Source organism: Macrosteles quadrilineatus, unplaced genomic scaffold (assembly GCF_028750875.1).
Source record: "Macrosteles quadrilineatus isolate MER2022 unplaced genomic scaffold, UCM_ALF_1.0 Scaffold_5__1_contigs__length_97177068, whole genome shotgun sequence".
NCBI classification, from domain to species: Eukaryota; Metazoa; Arthropoda; class Insecta; order Hemiptera; family Cicadellidae; genus Macrosteles; species Macrosteles quadrilineatus.
The window spans coordinates 30,452,513-30,477,106 of NW_026542598.1; the positions used below are offsets into that span (position 1 = coordinate 30,452,513).

Genomic DNA, 24,594 nt, shown 5'->3' on the forward strand with positions numbered 1-24,594 from the left:
CTCGGAAAGCGCAGAAAACGACACCTGATTACCAACTGAATTTCAAGTTTTGTGGGGGTAGTAGTAATAGTTTTAAACCTGAACTACTCGTATTATAGTACACGGTTAGTTCATATGATTGATAAATATAAGTTCATGATTACAAGTGAACATTATGGTGTTTACGTTTTGTATTGACTGCTGTCAAGATAATGTTATTTCTGATTTAATTTTACTAAATAAGTCACGAACTACCAACATATTTTATATTTGATTTTATGTATGATTTTATATAGAGAACAATCAGACAAATGAACAGTTTGCACGGGGTAAATAACACCCCAGTAAAAAAGAAATTAAAGGGTTAATAAAGGGTAAAGGGTGGGGTAAATTTAAAGTATAATTTATTACATTACAGGGGTTGTCATGGAAACGCGATAAATAGATGGTTTCGATATTTCTTTGGTGGCATTTAAAAAAATTACGTTATAATGAATTATCTGGGAGTTTAAAATATTTATGAATTCATCGATGCAAAAATATTAAGATCAGTCCTACACTACTCTCTATAGTAAATAAAACCGCATACTAAGTTTTAAATAGAGTAATGTCTATCAAAATCGTTTTAAATAAAATAAATCGAAAAAGTAAACATGTCCAAAGCATTTACTTAGCAAATAAAATGTAACAACTGTATCAAAGAGAAAATAATATTTATTTGATTATTTTGGTTAACATAAACTTTATCTGAATAAACTGTGACAATAAAATATCGTCGTCATACTATTGTGGCATTTTTTATGATTTTCATTTGATAAAGTAAATAAAATTGTAATTCTTTAGAGATTTATTTGAAATATTTCCAAGAGGATGGTCATATTCATCGTGATATAATTAATTTTCATATAATTCATTTTTATTTTGCTATTATTACTCTGATGGATAATTAAAAGACATTCCTCAAACTTTAAAATCCACATGTTGGTTGTCCACCGTCAAATTGTTGTTAATAAATCTGACTAACAACAGCGTGAGTTGACTGAAATATGGAGCTGTAACGTCAACTGAAAAGTGTTTCCCATAAAATGGTAAACATTAAAAAATTGAGGTTTTGTAGTTTTTTTCTACATGATTAATTTGTAAAAAAATACAAATAAAACACTAAACACTCTGAACACCGTACATTTCGTTAAAAATAATACTCATTCCAAACTAGACTTTATAAATGTTACAATTGGCTAGGACCGGACATTTTCCACCTCACCTGACATGTAGCCTTGATACACCGGCTACATGGAAACTGCATTATCCCCACCCCCGTTATGGCTACATAGTAAACATATGCTATTTCTGCGCCGGCTCCACCGACTGTGTTTACGATTAAGTGAAAAACGTGTTAATATTTATTTTGGCAGCGCAGCTCCACTGGTGCCGACAGGTCCGTGGGATTCCCGAAAATACAACCAGTCAAGTTGGTGGAAAGTTTATAACATCGGACGCGAAATCGGCGGAGTTAATTTATTTGTACTACAACTGAGAAGAAATAGGTCGAATTGATTTAACTGGATTATTAAAATCGGATACGAAAGAATTTATCTGTATATTTTAAGTGCCACTTGTGTTAATTTGTTTGTATGAATTTCACGATGCAAGACGAAATCTGTTGACCGTTGACGTTTGTCACCAGGCATAAAGAAATCCTTATTTTTTTTCTATTTGTAAGCATATTTTAAATAAATAATACACGAAATCCAATTTTTCCGTTTGGGGAGACAAAAACAATTCTGTCCATAAATACAATTCCTTGAGCAATTTCTTTTTTTTAAATTTTCATGAAATTTGACACAAATGTGTCCGGCTTGATAAACTTGATTAAATTCGCTAACCACCTAGATAGGGAAGGGGGGACAAGGTGCTATGAAGGTATTTGTTAAAAATTGAATTTTTCAAAAATGTTTACCCTTAAAAATTAAAATGTCCAACTCTTCCAGTAGAACACGCTCGAAGAATCACGAATTATGAGCCAAAACTCCAAATTCCTATCAAAACCTCCCGGTGGTACAGTCACGTTAAACTGTCGACTTAGAATATGAGCGAGATTCAAAGCGTTCATTATTTAACAACCTCGCTATAAATGTACAGATATAAATACGCTGTACAATGGAGGTCGAGCCTCTGTGAACTGTCTGGGTTTTGCGAGGGGTTAATGACTCTTTAGAGAGGAGTTTCGTTAAAACAAACTTGAGAGTATGTATGTTTTTACAAATACCCTCACCATAGCAAACCTGCCCACTAAGCGAATTTCCATTCGTCTGATTTTCTTAATTGATTAATTGATTTTCAATTAAATTAAAATAACATTAGGTTTAACGAGTACCTAGGTTTGCTGCTACAAGGAAACGAAACGAGGTTGTTTTTTAGTAAAATATTAATAGAGTATAATATAAATAAATTTGCCTTGATCAAAATACATGAACAACAGCATTTTACAATATTCTCCATAAAAATAACATGGGGATTTTAATTTTACAATTTTTTGAATAGTCTCCGTTAACAGTAACGGTAAAAAACCTTTTGATACACTAAATTATTTACTTTTTAATCTCTTTCAAAAGATCTAGAGAGATATGTGGAAATTATGTTTTCAGAGTCAAAAATAAGACAAATTAATTTTTACCCCTTAAAACCCCTGCAAAACCCCATTACCCTGGTCCTATCATGCTGGTTCGCGAACTCATTCAAGTTTATCCCGCCTTAACCTTTAAACCAAATTTCATCAACATAGGACAAAAATTACTCAAGTTATCGTGTTCACGGACACATATATAACTCTAATCATATATATAAATTTGAACGAATGGTGTTTTTATCCTCTGGGGGCATCAAAATGAAGAAGTAAATTGGTCCCTGGCCTAGGTCTTACCGTGCCACCTACGGTAATAGCTACACTTTCCTGTAGGGAATTCGCTAAAATGCGTTGAGAACCACCTGATCCAATTCTCTGGCCATAGCCTTTGCACTGATGCTGATTTCGGATACATAATTTTTTTTTAAACATAACATAAACTGTTGCTGTTTTATGTTGATATTTTTGGAAATACGATACAAACAATATGCAGCGCAGGTTTCAAAAACAATAATGCAAAGACACCTTGTTGGCGACCCCTGCAGACCAATTAATCCATTTAAGTACTATAGGAATTTGCAATCGAAGGGAATAACACTGTTACAAGATCGTGATGAAATAAAATGTACATTTCCTAAACAAGAAAAAAAAAACGCTAAATAATTACCTATTTAAGTTTGGTGCTATGCGGAACGCAAATGTGACAGTTTTGTTTATTCAAACGCCCCTAAGATAACTCAGCTTAACCATAGCAACAATCTGGGTGGCCAAGTGGTTATAATTCTCGCCTTCAAATCTGAAGGTCGCTGGTTCAATTCCAAGCGAGAACTTTTCCAGACCAAGATGCGATTGGTCAGTGGGCTATGAATGATGCTGAATGATATAATGATGCTATCAAACAAAAAGGGTGACGTTAGTAACAAGACTGTATTGACCGTTCCCTTGAAAACGTAAAAAATGACACTGGCGTAGAAAACATGAATAAAAATTTACTAATTCTCACAGTTAAACAGAGACTTTGCAATCAATACAGTCTATAAAATTAAAACTATACTGTATTCAATCCAGAAATATGCAGAAATAATAATAAAAAATGTTTTCCAACTTACGTCAGATGGGTATATTTTCTATGTTTACTACGGACCTACAATTTTATAACCCGTTTGTTTACACCTAATTAATCAAGTTTCAAGTTTGTGGGTGGTGAGAAGCAAAGTCAACATGGATTGTCAACATTATATACTTAGGTAAATGAACCTCCACAACGGACACGTTCCTCAAATGTTTGCCCAAACTTGGGACGTCCAACTTCTGGACTCTCTGGTTTCTGAGTCAACATTGATGCCCACATATCAAAGTTGAAAATGGTTTGTTATCTCATAAAACGTTTATTTTTACATGATACATAGCAGCTTTACCCCCGCTTTACACACCTCTGTGATGTTAAGGTTTATTTATTTGTCAACGGATACACAATTTTTACAGAAAAATGCAAGATTTATGTGTGACAACTAACTAGTTCAGTACATAGTAAAAAAAAACTGGAGACAACAAGATTTCAAGAACAAGACATGATTTGTTTAAAACCTCCACTAAAAGGAGTGTGAGACTGACTGAAGTTTGATATGGATTCTACAGTAAATTTTAAAATTGGTTGATACTATATATAAGTCTGGCTGTTTGTTATGGGTTTCAAACAAATTATTGGAACATGTACAACCGGAAATATGTTTTAAGTCCTAAATTATACAAAATTATTGGAACCTAATAACATTCATTTTTACCAAACAAAAGCAACGATCGTTTCAAATAAATCTGGAACTGCTGGTGATAAAGTCAAACTCATAAACTCTGACTTTTATAAACCAATCACGATAACTTATACAGTACATTGAATTCAGTAAATCGCATTTCTTATCTCAATCTATTTTCAATAAAGCACTATCTAAATTGAAATTCAATTTATAACGTTCATGAAACATAATCCCAATTGAACATTGTTTAATATGTAAAACTCGTTAGTTTAATGTTTACCTATTTACTTTACGATATCAGTAGTCCTTAAGATGGTTCTTTGTAAATAAATATTTATGTTGTGTTCAACAATTAAAACTGATAATATGAAAATGAGGTTACTAATTTACACTTTAACCCAAAAATCATATTGAGCACGACCAACCATAGCCTCCTGCGATACAGGGCGTGGCGAGACACAAGTGGCAACACCGCATTTCCGGCCTACCGAAAAATCTATTGTACTAATCGTACTTCTGCGCAATGTTTGCTATCACTGTTATCACGATAGGCCGGCCGGTGCGACGTTGCCACACCTACCATGTACGACAGAAGGCTATGGTACATCAGACTGTTAAAAAAATTGCTTTTAAGACGAGAAATCTAATTTTTACTGAGTTACGATTTTATCAGCTGAATTCAAAATAATTACATTTAATGAAAGAAATTAATAATTGAGATGATTTACAAAATAAAAGGTAACTGAATTCTGTATTGTAGACGATTCTAGCAGTTCATGTGCAAAGTGTTTGGCGTATATTATTGATCACATGTTAATGTTAATTGTCAACCGATGCATTACATTTTATGTTGTCAGAAAGCAATATTATTTGTATTTCAATTTAACGTCAATAACAATTTTTGTTTAGACTGGTGGAAGCGAAATAGACCCCTCCAAAGTTATAAACTCCAGCTTCAACTTCAACTTCAATTAAGTCAATTAAGGAGTTTAACTAGCACAATTCATATGGTTTGGTAACCTAGAATTATTGGATACCATCATCACAATAAAATGTGTATCTAATTTCAACATCTTTAAACATATTACCGATGACTGTTTATAAAAAATATCTAAAATTTTCGTATATACATTTTATTAAGTTGAAAAATGTATTAACTACAGTTATAATAAAATTATAGCAAAATAATAGTTATTTTTGTCAATAATTATTTTGTAATCATACACATTAAATTATGATTAGTTACATTATTTTACGTGGCAGTTTTGTTTTCGTTGTATAATCTAAAACTGTAATCTTTTTAAGGTTTAGCAAAAAAAAAGAAAGAATTAAAAAAAAAAATTATCTACTACGTCTTAGAAACAGGCAATAACACAATCTTGGTTCCTATAATTTTACAATATAAATAAACGACGTACAGTATTAATATTTACATGTAGCATACTATCTTGAGTTAGGGAGCGAGCTGGTCTAGTGGTTACAGCGCAGGACTTCAGTCCCATTGTCCCGGGTTCAAATCGCGCCAAATCACAAAATGGATTTGATCTAAGTGATAATTGCCGCAACCCCTAGGTCTAGCCTGAAGGAATGTGAAAAACAATTCCGGGCTCGTGCCTAGCGTCCAAGGAAAAATACTATCTTGAGTATATAGAGAATGCAATGTTACATGTCATTTTTAAACCTTTCACTACATTCATTCTTTAGTTATATAATAATTCTTCTTTTATTGTACCAAAATTCGCCATATAGCCTATTTAAATAAATTGTCAGAAAATTAATAGTAAATTTAAATTATATTATCCTTTAATCACCCCTCAGAAACCATCATCACATTTTAAAATATATTGTATATATTCAACACATATTATTATTAATAACAACCTGTAATTAAGTCCATAGTTGCAATAACACTTTTATCCAAAATTATTAATATAGTATAAATTATTTCTAAAACCCCAACATTAAATTAATATCCAAAAGCCTGAATATTTAGTGCATGTGCAAGTGATGAAGAAAGAAGACAGCTGGCCTCAACAATGAACTCTGATCATCCTGTGTAAAATTAAAATTTTCCTCCTTCTCTATTGGGACATGGCAGCATCAACACCTTAAATTAAGTGAGGGTATAATCCCTAATATTTATAAAGTCAGTGATCAAAATTATTTAACTTAACATTACCTAACTTAACTACAGAAAAACAGTTTAACTTACATATATATATTTTTTTCATTTCAAATTTGTACTACCACCTCAAGATTTATATAAATTGGACACTATTCCTGAAGATCTGGTGAGAACTCTCCATTTTGTATAGGCTTAGCCTACCTTCAAGAAATTCAACTTAATAGACCTTTTTTTATTTACTTTCTGATCATCGAACCTAATTATTTGAACTCAAAAACTACTTTATTTAATCAAGAATAATCCCTGAAAAACAATTTGAGAAGAGAACTAAATTCAACTTTAATAAATTTTTCACCTTGTCTATTCATTGTTGGACTTATTTAATTTACCTATCCAAGCCTAAGAGCAATATCAAAATTATTCCATTTTTTTATAATAATTGACATATTTTATTTCATAAATTAAAATATTTGAAGATCTCTTTAGCCAGCCGAGTTCCCCTCCCTGAGATTTATGTAATTAAACTAAATGGTAAACTCATTGTTCTGTTTTTACTGAGCTAGGCTAAACCAAAGATGGCAACCCTATAACTTAACTTATCTGTTATCTGTTCATTTACCCCATTCATAATTGTAATATCTTATTTTAGTTCATTAAATTTGTATTGTTAAGAAATTCTTCAGATTAATCATTTGTCTTGCTATAAGTATTTAATCAAGGCTTAACTTAGCATAATAAATAGTAAGCAAATTAAAGGTACAAACCTAAACCAAATTTTACTAACTTAGTCTAAATTATTACAAACACAACACGCATTAGTGTTTTCTTTTAATGGCGTCCAACGTATTGGCTACAAAAGGTCTTCAAATATCTCGTTATTGCAACTAGCCTAATCTAAGTATATTGAATATAAGCATTTTATGTTAGTAATAAGTTATCCCTCCCTGCAATAAGCGTCCCCAATGATAAATGACAGAGCATAGATATAATTTCCGACGGCCTAGAAAATACCCAAACACAATGAACTCTGATAACCTACACGACATTGCATTCAATAGTTCAGAGGACGAAGGCAACATTAACGCAATGGAACACAACACAAACATTCCACCGGTATTCAATATTACGCAAGAAACCCTCCATGACATAGAAGATATGCAAAACACATTTATTCCACCGAGTACGCATAATCTATACACAATGACGACACAACACGAACACGGCGAAGTGACAGTTACAGACGACGACGGCGGCAGCCATTTTGAAATCAACAACGCCGGCTCCAAATCCATTCAAAAAGAGGTCGTAGTTACTGAAGTAGCCGCTAGTAGCAGCACCACTCGAGAACCTTCCCAAAGTGTAATCAACCCGCTTCATTCATCTTTTAAAGACCGTCAAATGAGTAATGAAAACGTAGTAACGTTAACAGCTGATGCTGATAATGGCGTAAAGGACGATTCCAAAGTTATGCAACAAATTCAAACGGCAAACCCAGACATTACTTGCCTTCTTACAGGACTATTTGAAGAAATAAGAGGAATTGGACAATCCCAGAAAGAAATGAACTCAAAAATTGAAAATTTAACCGAACAACTTGAAAACAAGTTCAATCAACGTTTTCAAGTAACCGAAGGAAAAATAGAGGAATTATTTGAAACTCAATCTCAAATGAATATTAAATTAGATCAGTCAATTAAATTACATCAAAACACGGCAGTAAAAATGCAAACTATTGAACATAAATGCCAAACTGAAAATCAGCGCACCCGGCAAGAATTCATCCATGAAATTGAGACAAGGGTGACAAGTCAAGGTCAAACTTTTGAAAATGCCCTTAAAAATCAATCATCCCAAATAACCAATTATTTTGTAAATAAATTAGATGAACAAGCTAAAAACCTCAAAATACAGATTCAAAATGAAAATCTAATATCAAAAAAAGAAGATGATGAAAAATTGAAAGAATCTATACTAGACCTGGAAAACAAAATTATTCCACAAATCAAACAGAACACTGATTCCCTCAACCAGCAACAAAATGAAATCAGTCGATTAACAGACACAGTAAACCAAATTTCACAACAAAAATTTCAAACAACAATACCACACAATGGAAACATAAATGTTATCTGTCCAAGCAGTGATCCGATTCTTTCCAACCGGACATTACCAAAATTTAATGGGAAAAGTCACAATCCTAATGAATTTTTATTGAAATTGAAACGATATTATGACAGGAGTGCACAGCGCTACCTAAATTCATCTGATGCGGTTGAAAATCTCCGAGAAATCATCGAAGTAAGCCTCGAGCATCATGCAGCGAGATGGTTTCAGCTCATCAGGGAAGACATCTACAATTGGGAAAATTTTGCAAATGAATTCCGCCTGAAATATTGGAGCCGTGACGTGCAGCAGTACATCAAGAGAAAAATTGAAACGGAACGCTACAAATCAAACGGCAGTTTGTCAAGAGCAGATTTTTTTATGGAAAGGGCCATAACGCTTCAATCTATGACCCCACCCATACCAGAAAACGAAATTGTTTTGATCTTGTCTGAATGTTTTGACCAACTGATTAATGACGCAAGAGCTGTACAGAACATCACTACCATCAAGGGATTTATTACGCTGCTAGAACGTGAAGACTTGCGTGATCCTAACCGAAGAACCAGGAACACAAATCCTCAACCTCCTAGAGAACAAGACAATAATCAGTACAAAAATCAACATAGCAGAAGAGACAACAACATCAATCACAACGCCTACCGTCCCAATCATCACCAAAACAATCGTCCACCATATCACCAACAACCTAATCACCATAACAGTAACAGATACCAGGAACAGGGCCAGAACAGATATCAAAGTCAAGAGAACAGACCTCCATACCATCAACCCACCAACAACTATCCACGCGGACAACAAAATCAACCAAATAGATCACCACCACGTAATTATCCCACACAAGAACAAAACCAAGTGTGTAGTATGTTCGGCCAACAACAAAGTCGACAGAACTTATCAATACCCAATTCCCCAAATCACCAGGCTGCGGGGACTTCAAACTTCTAAGCGCTGCAATTCACGGCCGGTGCAGCGAGGAGGACACGTCTCACCTTTCTGCAGAATTCGCAGCGAAAACTCATTTAAACCTCGGACGGCCAAACAATGAAGAAGAAACTAACCAAATTTTAAATAAAGAAATAGAAAAATTTGTAATTTTAAATAACATATATTGTGACCAAGAATTTCTAATGAACAATGAAGAAGAAAATAATAAACAAGAAAATGAACAAAATACATATTCAATCAATTGTCCCGAAATTCCAATACAGATATCCAAATGTTCAACACATGCATTAATCGATAGCGGTGCTAATATAAGTTGCATTTCCGAGAATTTTGTTAAAGAGAACCATCACTCTATGGGAAAATTCGAACAGTTACCTCTAATTAACACCACAATACGTACAGCTACAGGCTCGAAAACCAAACGTATCACCCATATCTTATACATTCCCATTAATATCAGTGGACAAACCATCAATCTACAGTTTATGCTCGTACCAAATCTTTATAGACCAGTGATTTTAGGATGTGATAGCTTAGAAAGCATGAAGGCGAAGGTGAACTTTGTTAATAATAATATAAAAATGAATATAAATAACCAAGATATTGTAATGAAGTTTGATCGAGTTTCTACTGAAGGAATCACTTGTTTCATTGTTAATAATTACAGCCACAGGCCAGATCCCGATATTAAGGGCATTTATAACAATAAAAATATACATAACGAAGATTTTCATTATGAGCACCAACCAAATAATAATAATAATCAATTGATGGACAGTATAACTGAATTCAAAGTTAAAGAATCTTTAAAAGATAATAAATTATTGAGTGATACACAACGAGCCGAGTTAGGTAACCTGATTCTCAAATACAAACATATTTTCTCTGAAACACCAGGAATTTTCCAATTGAACGAATATGAACTAAACAATTTATGGACTATGCCACATTTTACACAACAAAAAATATATAACCGACACATCAAGATCCCACAAACCAAAACATACAGAAGATACAGTTACCGTGCATGCAGAATAGACAATAATCGCGAGTGTGTATCCAAGAATCCCCTTATAAACTGTGATATCAGACACTAATCGCGAGTGCGTACCCCATCATTCCCATATCTATGAAACTCCCAAATCCCAAGAAGATACAAATGTTATTTTCTATGCTCAGAAACCTATTACCCTTACTCCCCAATTTACTTAATTTTCAAATGTTTTTATGTTTTGTTCTCTTTTTAAAAACTTGTTTTTCCCTATAGATATAAGTCAACTTACAAGATAATCAATCATTTAATGTTTATCATTCTAACTTTAAGATGTTTTATTTCATACTTCTGTATCATCATGACATTTCACATTTTATCGAAATTTTTCCTTGAGTTCTCAGATAAAAATTTCTGAGGGGATAATTGCAATGTTACATGTCATTTTTAGACCTTTCACTACATTCATTCTTTAGTTATATAATAATTCTTCTTTTATTGTACCAAAATTCGCCATATAGCCTATTTAAATAAATTGTCAGAAAATTAATAGTAAATTTAAATTATATTATCCTTTAATCACCCCTCAGAAACCATCATCACATTTTAAAATATATTGTATATATTCAACACATATTATTATTAATAACAACCTGTAATTAAGTCCATAGTTGCAATAACACTTTTATCCAAAATTATTAATATAGTATAAATTATTTCTAAAACCCCAACATTAAATTAATATCCAAAAGCCTGAATATTTAGTGCATGTGCAAGTGATGAAGAAAGAAGACAGCTGGCCTCAACAATGAACTCTGATCATCCTGTGTAAAATTAAAATTTTCCTCCTTCTCTATTGGGACATGGCAGCATCAACACCTTAAATTAAGTGAGGGTATAATCCCTAATATTTATAAAGTCAGTGATCAAAATTATTTAACTTAACATTACCTAACTTAACTACAGAAAAACAGTTTAACTTACATATATATATTTTTTTCATTTCAAATTTGTACTACCACCTCAAGATTTATATAAATTGGACACTATTCCTGAAGATCTGGTGAGAACTCTCCATTTTGTATAGGCTTAGCCTACCTTCAAGAAATTCAACTTAATAGACCTTTTTTATTTAATTTCTGATCATCGAACCTAATTATTTGAACTCAAAAACTACTTTATTTAATCAAGAATAATCCCTGAAAAACAATTTGAGAAGAGAACTAAATTCAACTTTAATAAATTTTTCACCTTGTCTATTCATTGTTGGACTTATTTAATTTACCTATCCAAGCCTAAGAGCAATATCAAAATTATTCCATTTTTTTATAATAATTGACATATTTTATTTTATAAATTAAAATATTTGAAGATCTCTTTAGCCAGCCGAGTTCCCCTCCCTGAGATTTATGTAATTAAACTAAATGGTAAACTCATTGTTCTGTTTTTACTGAGCTAGGCTAAACCAAAGATGGCAACCCTATAACTTAACTTATCTGTTATCTGTTCATTTACCCCATTCATAATTGTAATATCTTATTTTAGTTCATTAAATTTGTATTGTTAAGAAATTCTTCAGATTAATCATTTGTCTTGCTATAAGTATTTAATCAAGGCTTAACTTAGCATAATAAATAGTAAGCAAATTAAAGGTACAAACCTAAACCAAATTTTACTAACTTAGTCTAAATTATTACAAACACAACACGCATTAGTGTTTTCTTTTAAGAATTAAAAAAAAATAATAAGAACGGCGGCATTCTGTGTTATGACAACCTGTTAAAACAACACGAAAAATATAGTACATTTATGAAAAAATCAAATTAAAACCTTTCAGAGATAAGAAAAGATGTTTGGGAATAGTGGACGATAGCTTAAATAAGGTCAAGAGCTGGAAGCAGAGTCAATTGCTTACTGTCGTCTATTGATGGATATCCGAATGTCCTTAGAAGGCAGGTCAATAGCGCATCCTGAGGGCCTTATGCTGAAGTCAATCTCAAGAATATCTGTTATTGATCCAAGCAAGCAAGTCTACCCTTAGCCTATTGGTATCTGTAATTAATTGTTTCAAACCTATTATCAGTCATACAGACTACAGATGCATATAGCTGTACTTTATCTTTGGTCAAACCATACTAGGAAACGTATCACCTTTGATATTTAGTAATTTGAACTAAGAATGATGAATAAAGGGGGTCGTTATATCACATTATATGTCAGTTTAACCAAGCTCAATACACTATCCGTTTATGATTTTATTTTAACGGCATCACTGGGAAATCATACTTGGTTGAGTTCTATAAATGGTTGGATTATTTAAGTTACAGAACCTTACTCTGTAGAACTTGTTCTTGCAGAAATTCTGTGTTTTCTCAAATAAATTCCACCACAGTGTGAACAACATCATCAGGGAGCATATTCTTATTTACACTGAACTATGCGGCATAACTTCATTAAGCTTTAGTGTGGCATTCTCACTAGGGTGTGAATGGTATGTCGTGGAAATAAATTGGAGTAAACACAAAACTTTTTGCAAAAACAAAGTTTAGAAAAAATCTACTGTAACTTAAATAATTCAATTTTCCAGTTCTTGCCATTGTTAATAGTAAAACAAATTCTACCAAGAGTACTTTAAAACTTTGTTAATTTAAACTGATCCGTCTATTGCTATTTATAAACTATAAACTATAAATTATAAACTGCCAGACATTTTTTCATAATGTGATTTTTAGGGTCGGAATGAAGCAAAACCACATTCGCACTTAGTTAGGTAGACGCAATCATCATAAGTTTAAATTATCAGTTGTGGAACATAGTTTCAAACTATCGAGTACACTGTTATGACAGTTGTCTGAGATATTAATCTAGATAATTGCAATACACGTCGCAAGACTTAGGCTAATTGTTAGTTATTATATTATTCATTGTAGCCCATAATTGGAATATATTATTGATAAAATAAATTAATACCTTATCCAACCACAGTTGTTGGTACGACTAGTTTCGTTCCTTAGAATTTCATCAGCTCATTTTGTATGCAACCACATCATAAATGTATTAATACATTGTTGTATGTCAATTGAAATTTGTCATGTTGATAAAGTTGTTGAAATGGAACACAAATTGAAAAAATAAAAAAAAATAAAAAAAAAAAAACTGATTAAAACTGAACAGGCTGGCCAGCACTGTCTTATCACTGCCACTGACTATAAATACAACTGACTGAATCATGATGTTTCTTCTTCTCTCCAAGTTCCACCTGTATTTCAGTTTGTTTTGTTCTTCTTATTTTATACTTCTTTGATTTGTAACTTGTCATACATACTTAACATATATATCAAATATAATATTTGACCGGAAAGAAGTCTGATCATTTAAAATGTAGCAATTTGGTTAATTGTTTAGCACCACGTTCCATATGCGTTATAGCTTTTAATTAATCGTGTTTTATTTATTTTATACCTTAAACTTCATGAACACAATATACCACTTAGTATGCTGTACTAACACTTGAAAATTGCAAAATTAATTCTGGGTTCGTATTTTATAAATCATTTATTTCTCTGTAGATAGTCTCGTTTAGAACGCCAGCCAGTCTCTAATATGTAATATGGGGAACCCCTTAAATATTTTAGCAGAATACCCATGAATACTAGAATTCTAGAAAAGACCCGGTATGGATCATAAACCTAAACAAATGAGGTTTTTGGCCCGAAAATAAACATTATTTAACATTGCTTAAATGGAACTGCCAAAACATATGTTATGCTATTAGTATAGGATTCGGGCCAACAACGTCATTTGTTTATGTTTATGATCCATACCGGTATTTTTCTAGGATTTGTGAGAATACCCAATCAGAAAACCGATGTTTTTGCTATGCAATTCCTATTTTAGATGGAAAGACGAAAAACTGCAATCTAACATTACATCCCCACAAACAATTGACGGCGGATTTTAAAGTCAATCATCAGAAAGCACCCGAACTTTCATTGGTGAGTTGACATTGGTAGCGCGACGGTCTATAGTCTGTATGGTGGAATCTGTCTCCTGGCAAGGACCTAGGACCCGGAGGGTTAGGAGACTAGTTGCATCATACAGAGTATACAAATTCATGACAATAATGTTGTGGTTCAACGTCCTGGTTCACATTCCTAAATTTCTTTAATAACATTTCACTCTTGCACTACTGTCCGACCTCTTGCTGGATATACTCCAATCACAGGCTCGAGGCCAATTTCAACGGGCAAATACAAGGTTAAAAAAGGCCACCTGTCTCTAAAGACCAACATTGAAGATTAGCTGGCAGTTTATCCTTTCTCCTTATTTCTCCTGCAGACTTACCTTTCCGATGCTTCTCAGAGAGCAGGTCTGTGTGGGACTCCGACGCTAAGGTTTCTGTCGCTTCCGCGTCGTCTTCCCCCGGACCTCCAACTGAAAGCTTGTGGCACACCTCGAACGCCTGCCCAACGGTCCGCACCACTCGCATCGCCTGGCTCTGGAACAGATGGTGGAGGTCAGAAAATGCAGCACTGGGGGAGAGTGAAGGAGGGACTGAAGGAAAAAGGAAGTGAAGTACTCTGGAAGTAACCAGGGGGAGTGAAAGACAACTATTCTAAGAGGAAATGAAGGAAAGTAAAAGAATAGTACTCTGGAAGAAACAAGGGAAAAGTGAAAAAAGATGTTCTGAGAGGAAATGAAGGAAAGTAAAAGAATAGTACTCTGGAAGAAACAATGGGAAAGTGAAAGAGTAGTACTCTGGTAGGAATTGTGGAAAAGTGATAGAAGAGTACTCAGTATGGAACTGAGAGAAATTTAAAAATATAATTTGGAGTTCAAGGATAAAACATGAGGAAGAGTGTAAAACGGATTACAGAAGAAAAAATCCGATTTTAACGGAGAGAAAAGTGGTAAGGATTTTAATTTTTAAATGCTACGAGCTGAGACATTTCTCAGCTGCAGTTTTGCTTTTGTGCGTACAATAGAACCTCGATAACAGGTTTCTCAATGTGATTTTTAAATAAGACTTGATATCAAGGTTGACTTCCTTTACAGGTTTGCAATAAAAATTGATTGGGCAATAGAGTTTGTAATATAGAATCAAGGGTAGGGCCTATTTAAAATTAACTCATCTTATAAAGGGCAACTTGTTATCGAGGTTCCACTTTATTAAATGTGCTAGTAGCAAATAACTGTTTATCTAATTGAGGGTATGAAGAGAGGTCTCAGTCGTCATTAGACTCATGGTGCCCTGGGGAACTGGACTGAGGACCAGTAGAATTGAAATGAATCATTGTCGCTTGAATATGTCGAAAATAATATTCTTGGTGAGTAACAACAATCGGTGGTCTACAAAGGTTTTGAAAATAGTTAACCTTCCATAGTTTCTAGGGAAGATAATTGTATATTAAAAAATTAAGTTCATAATGTCAGAGGATAACTATAATTTTTGTTTATGCACTTTTTCATATGCTAAGTGTTTTGACTGCACTACGTTTCGGTAAGTTAGGCAATTCCTTCCATTTTCAAGTGGCTAACTATTAATCTAAATGTTACTAACTACCTTATCCAACCTAATCACCGAGCCTTTTGTAAACGGGAGGATTAACAAAGGTGCAGTCGAAGCACTTAGCGTACGAAAAGTCCATAAATTAACATTGAATTAATTAACATTGAAGTTAGGTACAGATGATTTTTACGAACACATAAGCAATCTCGTGCAAAACTTAAGAAATTGCCGTCTAATCTATCTCCTTTGGTGATAACACGAATACATTTACCACACTGCTAAAAGTCTTGTAAAACGTTTTAAACAGACAATATTAAATATTTTATTTTCATCATGGGAAACAATTGATTTTAGTTACCATAACAACCCCATTATACCACCAATAATAAACACCCATTTCATTACGGCATAAGATCGGAGAGGCAATTAGTCATGATTAAACTGAACTAAATTAATCCTACAGTAGCTGAGCCGTATTAATGATATGTTGGGTTCTGCAGGCTTACTCTCGCAGTAATTTAATTATTGCTGTACCCTTCTTGTTTATTTTGGTAACACTAATATACGAGGAATTTAATTGAAACCGTACCGTTTAATTATCGTGTATAAATAGGTATGCGGAATTTTAAATAACACAGGTATATTTTACAGTTACAATTCGAGTATGAATATTTTGCTTATGTTAATTAAATATGTTTTCAGAATTTTATGATTTAATTTGTATTATACTGTCTTTGAGAAAAGTTAGGTTGATTTGATAGAAAATATTATAATTTAATTTATTATAAATAAATAACCTTCTTAATCATTTAAGGTGAACAAGATCTAAGTGCTGATAAAAAAATTATAATAATTATAAAGCTTTAATTAGCTTAATAAATACTAGAAGAAGAACTATATTAGTATTTAATTGTATTGAATGTCATAGGATACACCTATGACTATTTGATCGTTGGCAAAATTAAACTAAAATTAAACTGTGACAAAATCCAAATGACTTAAGAATAGGCCTAGGTCTAATAAAAATACAATTTATTCTGCATACCTTTAAAAACAGTTAGCTGTCGAAAATATTTTTTGAAGCTATAAAACTATAAAAAAATTTATGATGCTTTAAAGAGGACGCAATACATTAGTTTATTTCTTTAACTCTAAACGCTTTAAACTGGGAAATGGTTGCAACCGTTTATGATGTTTAAAAGTATTTAACGAAAGAGTAAATGTTTATAAGTAAATAAGTAGAGTGGAGTTAGATAAGTAATTTCCATTTACTTTTAATTAGTGTTGGAAATGCTCATCAGAATTTATTTAACATTGTGGCATGACTGGAATTTTCATAGGTGTAACTTAATTTAAAAAGTAGGACTTTTAGATTGAATCAATGTTCTTTAAAATCAGTTTATAGTTTGGCCTCAATACTTTTTCATTTTTTTTTACTCCAATAAAATAGAAATTTATATTTAACCAAACAATTTTGATCACACCAACTGATATAAATGTGTTTATTATTTATTTTCAATTTACCTCACCTTAACTCAGGTAATAGGTAAATGGAAGGAGAATTTCGGAAAAATAACACTGTAACGGAGAATACAGCATTAGAGTAATAGGATTAAACTCTGGGGATGAAAAGAAGTATCGTTACAGTGTTTGAGTTAATCTCCAACAAACTTGCTATTGTTAGGGTTGTGGAACACCTAAAACTTATTTCCAAGAAATTTATTCAATAACAAAATTATTGAAAGATAAAACATGTTTTATATATTTGATAATCGGATTGCTTTTATTGTTTCCTAAAAGTCTTTTTACTCCATAATGGACGTAGGAATTTAATATCAATTAAACGTATACTAAAACTTTAATCAACGAAAATATTATTTTCGTAAAAAGACAGTAATTTTGTGAATAAAACTACTAAATTACAATAAACTGAATTAGTTTCTTCTAGATCTACAACTTGAAGAGTGATTTACGTTACTCGATCAGGTTACCATTATAATAAATAGCCTATTTTTACTTGTAATTTCATAATAAAAATATAAAGTGAGCCACTCACTACAAATTTGCAACCATATGTCTAAAGCGCGAGATTTAAAGAGCACTTTAAATATGGTCGAGAATAATAGACCCACTATATACTATTTTTTACTATTTTACTATTTTATACATTTTTTAAGTACCAGACGTAAATGAGGTAATTCACAGTTGACACATACTATTTCTAAAACAAACCTCAAACATTGGCATTGGTACCAACTTACTGCTTCGGAAATTACTTTAAATGTCACATTTTTGGACGACTTGTTCATGGAAAAGGTTTTAATAGTGGTTGAGCAAAGATTATTAAAAACAAGTAACATTTGCTTGCAAGTTTTCCAAATACAAACAGGGAAAATATTTCCATTGATAACGCTTTATTACTTACTTTAATACTTTTTGCAGTAAAATTAAATAAAAAAACATATACACGTACTATAAGTACGTTAATATCCTGTGTAGCTGGAAAGAGATTGTGTTTCTCATCATTTGTCCTATAAATTCTAAATTAATTATAACCAAATCAAAAAAGACGTTTAAAACTACTTTACTATGATCGAAAAGCTCACTATAAAATGACAATACATAAGGTAAAAACATTTGTTCAACGTTAACATATTAAGTAGGCTGAATCATAAACAAAAGAAATACCATAGACCATAATGGTGTATTGTCTGTGGCTAAATATAAACATATTGTGGTTGTTCGCCGTAGAATTTGTGATGCTAATTCAAGCACATTGTAATAAAAAATTAGGATTCACAAACTAGTCATAACAAGAAAATGTTGAATTGAGGTAAGAGGTAAGTAAGACAAACGTTTGGGGTTGAGAGAATTTACACAAAACAAGTTAAGCTTTACATATAAGCCGCTTTGTGAATGACCAACAAGTTAACCTAAAGAGGAAACGGCGTGTAAGACGATGGTTGCATACTGGTTTTACATTATAAACATAGCATAAATGATATTTTATACGGTATGCAATAAAACTAAATAATAAATCCGTGTGTTATGATAAGTTAATTATGATGAAAGAAAAATCGTGATAATGCACAGTCATTCTTAATTCACGAACAGCTTTTGTTTATCTTGAATTGCACTTTTGCTAAAACCATTTTACAAACATATTCCATCCAATTCAATCTTATTCAACATAGCCGAGTAACCAATTGTAATCCCATTTACCTCATCAAATAGAAACCCAACGGTGTATTGTAATTCTCTTTTTGAATTTTAAGCATGATAGAAAGAACAAGAATAGAACAGCGGTTTGCAAATTTAATAAGACAGGAAGAATAGTTGTGTTTTCAGAGAAGCGAGACTAGTGTTTGGCGTTGGTCCAGAGCTTAGTAACGAGGTTGACTGATAAAATGGTCAAGTGGATACGGTCACTCACTTGTGTGGTTTGATTGTTGGAAACACATCTGCGTGTATCTTCTATCTATATACTTAAAATAAGGGTTTTTTTCTGTAACACCCTTTTTTTAAGACAACTTACTTAGCCGAAGTTTAAGATTGATGCTTTACTTCAAAGCTTATGATTTGGCACACCTTCGAATAGGTTAAAGAGGACAATTTCCTTCAATCCTATTGCGGTTGATTTTTTTAAGTTTGCTTGCAGATTTAATGATGCTGACCAACTTTCTTTATAATCTTTTAAATGTAAACAGCTGATCTTTCAGTTGAATATTCAAACTACAGTCAGATTTAACAACAGAATGTTTATGAAAATGGTATTTTTTTTTAAACTACTGTGAAATCAACTGTTTTCGCTGAAATTCAATATGTTTATCACCTGCAAAAATTCATCATTACATTGTTTACTACGCATAAGTAACGTTTATTTTTTGGAGTTCTCTAACTAGCTATTTACATTACAAGTGTGGTAAGAGCGTTTTTAAATCACGCAGGTGAATGTTGTGCAACGAGCGTAAGCGAGTTGCATAATTTACCCAAGTGATGTAAACAAGCTCTTGCGTAACGTGTAACGTACAAGATTTTACCTGACCCGACAATATCCAGGGGTTACGTACAATATCTTTCATTATCCATTTCACTTATCTTCTAATAGTAACGTTCTTCTACAAACAAAAGCTAGGTTAGTAAAATACTTTAAAGCATAACAATAACATTCAAGCGCACGCAGCTGATTTCTAGCGTTGAACGTCGTTGGCTCCATAGAGGTATACTCGCCTTTGGCTCGCTGGGGGCTCCGCCCCCAGGCCCCCTAGCTGTTAGTCGTCATTAGTAGATTAGAGTTAAGTTGTAACAAAGCAAGAAGTGAAACCGTCAATATTAAGTTATATAAGTTAACTTTGAGTAAGATAACTTCTAGCTTAAGGAACACCTCATAAAAAAATCATTTTTTAAGTTGCGGTAAGTGAGTATGTTAGTCAAGTATTTTTACAATTGAGTTTTTGGTCAAAGGAAGTAATAATATGAGGAGAGAAGGGTTCGTTATAGTAAAAATCGACATTAAAGTAATAACGATTTCATGAATTTATTAGAGGAGATTGATAAGTTAATAAGTTGATAATAGTAAAGTATTATATGAAGTAAATAGATTATAGTAGATATTCAAGTATATAATTACGAAAATAGATTAAGTAAGGTTTGTTTCCCTGTCGGTTAGCCATAAACTTTATGGCATATCCAGTTCCGCCACGAGGAGGCCAGGAAACGTCGGAACCATATTTGCAATTATTTGAATATGTACAAGTTAGTAAACTTTTGTACAAGATAAGTAAATTTATATTGATGTTCATTGATAGGTTAATAAGTTGATAATAGTAAAGTATTATATGATGTGAATAGATTATATTAGATATTCATGTATATATGATGTAAATAGAAAATAGATTATAGTAGATATTCATGACGTATATATTTATGAAAATAGATTAAGTAATGTTTGTTTCCCTGTCAGTTAGCCACAAACTGTATGGCATATCCAGTTCCGCCACGAGGAGGCCAGGAAACGTTGGAACCATATTTACAATTACTTACAAATGTACAAATTAGAGAACTGTTGTATAAGATGAGTAGATTGATTAGTATGTCGATTGATAAGTGAATAAGTTGATAATAGTAAAGTATCATATGAATTAAATAGATTATAGTAGATATTCATGTATATATTTATGAAAATAGATCAAGTAATGTTTGTTTCCCTGTCGGTTAGCCATACAATTTATGGCATATCCAGTTCCGCCACGGGGAGGCCAGGAAACGTCGGAACCATATTTACAATTATTTACAAATGTACAAGTTAGTAAACTTTACTAACTACTTTATACAACAACGGGGACTTTTGATAAGGCAGGCCCCCTATCGTACTGCCGATGTTGTCAAGTAACAACGGGGAGTTTTGATTAAGCAGATCCCCTAGCCTACTGCTAATGTCAAATCAGGTTTAGAGAAGGAGATCGCCATACACGATGTTCTTTGCGTATGCGATTCCATCTCGGACACGTTCGGGGTGTACGAGAACAACAATATGGTCTGGATGTCTGACCCTACTGAGCAAGACGTATAGTTGCCCGTGCGTGAAGCAATCGGTCCGTAAATCAACACCGACTGAATCTATTGTCTGACCTTGGCTCTTGTGTCCGGTCATGCAATAGGCCAACATCAGTGGGAACAGACGTCGACGAACACGTAACGGCGAACCCTCGACAAACGCAAAAGTAAAGGTAATCCGGGGAATTCCGATAGGTTGCGTCTGTCCGGGAAGTCTCACTGTAATCAGGCGGTTGGTGATGCCGATTACGATGACTTTAGTGCCGTTGACGAGTCCTTCAGCGATGTTGAGGTTCCTCATAATGAGGCAAACAGAACCGATCTTCAGCCGCAGAACATGGTCTGGTACGCCCTTGCCAGTAGCCGTGTTCAGGAGTTGAACGTCGACATCCAGGCCATCGTCGTTCTCTCTGTCGACTGTGTCGGCGCTCCTCAGCTCGTACAGATGACCGTCGAGGGAGTTCAAGATGTGGTCGTTGATCTCCTTGACGTTCACTATCAGAGTCGAGAGGATTGCGCGTCGCGAACACATATCAGAGTCGAGTAGGACGTTTGCGGGAAAGACGGAATCGACCAAATCAGTCAAAGACGTCACTTGTCTAATCCCGAGCAGCGGAATTAGACTTTGTTCGTTCCGTCCCTCCAAGAAAGTGGTCGAACTGACAGTTCCGTTGCCTACCCTAAGAAGGAATTCGGAATAGGCTGTGGAACTACTAGTCCGATGAGCTGTTGTCAGGGCAAAAATTTTGAAATGCTGCCACAGATGGGAAGCCCGAAGTGAGACACAAACAATGTCAGTTGGAGTACGAGCGTTTACAACGACAGGCGCGATCTGGCGAAAGTCGCCACAACAGAGGAATATTTTACCACCGAATAGCTCACTGGAACGCATGAGGTCTCGCAGGGATCTGTCAAGAACCTCGAAAACGAACCGATGTGCCATCGGGGCCTCATCAAAGACAATGAGCCTTGCGGCCCTGATGAGCTCTGCTCGCTGGGAGCCGTTGGTGATGTTCCAAAAGCCGGTGCCGTCACCGAAGTCGAGTGGCAACCGGAACATGCTGTGAGCTGTAGTTCCACCAGGCATGTTACCCGCGGCGATCCCAGAGCTAGCGACTGCCAGTGCAACCTGACGACAACCTCTCACGTATGCGAGAATGACACGAATCAGAGTGGTCTTCCCATAGCCTCCCGGGCCGTCAAGAAAAATGATTTTCGACGACGTTCCGCTGGCAGGGGCATTGAGAACGGAGGTAACGTACTCAAATACGCGGTTTTGATCTTCAGAGAGCTTTGGCACCCACTCCTCCACAAACACTCTCTGTTGATTTTCACCATGTAAGAGCAGTTCTCTGCCCAACTCCGTCGTGTCATCGTGTACATCGGGGAGGCCATGATCTGCGACGCAAGAACCCTGCCGACGAAGACTCCGATCAATATCGATGAGACCTAGCTTGTAGGCCAGTTCAACATCGAGAGGATTACGCTCTATGTGGTCCTCGCAGATGGAATCACGGAAAGCATCCCACAGGAGAGCTGCAGGAGCCCCCATGTTGCAGAGGATCACAAAGAAAGAACGAAGTCTCGGGCCAGTCATGAAAGTGGCGGCCTCGCGCAGTGCGTAGTGGTACTCCTGTTCGTCTTGCACCAAGCCAAGATGCCGCGCGACCCCTTGAAAAGTGCGGCAGTTTGGTCCACCGCGGGACAGGAGGTCGGCATAACCACGGCAAGATACAGTCATAAGCAGGATACGCAGGTAATACTGTTCTGTCCTGCTCGGTGAGACCCAAAACAGTCTGCACACCTTCTCGCCACGCTGTCGGGCAGTGATAAAATGGACGCCATCGGGGTGCTCGTATATCTCCGCAGTTTTTGGGCGCTTGACATGAACCACAAACGTTTCATAGAACCCCTGATAAGTCAGGTCGTCAAACAGTGAAATACGAGGCCGGTCAAAGTAGATGGTGAGTTTGGAGCTGTTCCTAGCGGCTGCCTCTGCCAGTTGGCCAGGTCTAAACAGGACGGACTGCTTGCCCTCCAGATGGACGGGAAGACATTCAACAGCCGGCTCAGATTCTGATACTGGAAAGTTTAATAAACGCCAGCACGCGTCAAAAACCGTTAAAAATTTGAAGAAAATTTACCAAAATTTGAAAGTAGGGCGTTTTTTTTAGGTGAAGGAGTGCGATTTTCTAAAAACGCGTAATAGTGTCTTGTAGGAAATTTAATTCCTGTTCATGAAGATTCTTTCAAATTTTTGCTAGCTATTACCGTTTTTTAGTTATAGTCGGTATTAAAAACCGTGTTTTTTCGTTTTTATACGTCTACCATTTTGGATTTTTTTGGGGGTTAAAATTTTTAAAAGGCATTTTTGCAAATTCCACCATTAACGGATGATCCCATACTGCAATACTACAAAAATTTAAAGTCTTTAGAACGTTTCTAAACTAATCAGATGAGCATACCAAAGTATTAAAATTACATAGCTATTCTCCATAAGGATAACATGGGGCTGGTAAAACCGGTAAAAACCAATCAAATTTTCACATTAAAATTAAGTTTTTGGGGGTCAAGGAGTAAAGTTACGAAAATACATGTAAAGGGTGAAATGTAAAGTAAACTAAGGAGAATACGAAACATTAATAATATTTGCAAAAAATAATTATTTAGGTACGAAAACATAGCAAAAACCGATAAAAATTTGAAAAAAATTTACAAAATTTTGAAAGTAGGGCGTTTTTTGAAGCTTAAGGAGTGCGATTTTCTGAAAACGCCTAAGAGGGTTTTGTAGAAAATTTAATTCCTGTTCCTGGATATACTGTCAAATCTTTTCTAGCTCTTACCGTTTTCGAGCTACATCCGGTTGAAAAAAAAGTGTTTTTTCGTTTTCAGAGGTCCGCCGTTTTGGATTTTTGGGTGGGTTAAAATTTGAAAATGGGACTTTTGCATATTCCACCGGTAATGTAAGATCTTTTACTACAA

The 24,594-nt window shown here is 34.2% G+C and overlaps 1 protein-coding gene across 3 annotated transcripts in view; it reads right to left on the reverse strand.

Annotated features, from left to right (window-relative positions):
* Positions 1 to 24,594, reverse strand: part of LOC128993903 (carboxyl-terminal PDZ ligand of neuronal nitric oxide synthase protein-like) — a 304,439-nt gene that overhangs the window by 28,724 nt on the left and 251,121 nt on the right. For all 3 annotated transcript variants that reach the window (XM_054417995.1, XM_054417993.1, XM_054417994.1), the window contains one exon: positions 14,892 to 15,045. In XM_054417995.1, the coding sequence (XP_054273970.1) occupies positions 14,892 to 15,045 (154 nt within the window). The remainder of the gene's footprint in view (positions 1 to 14,891; positions 15,046 to 24,594) is intronic.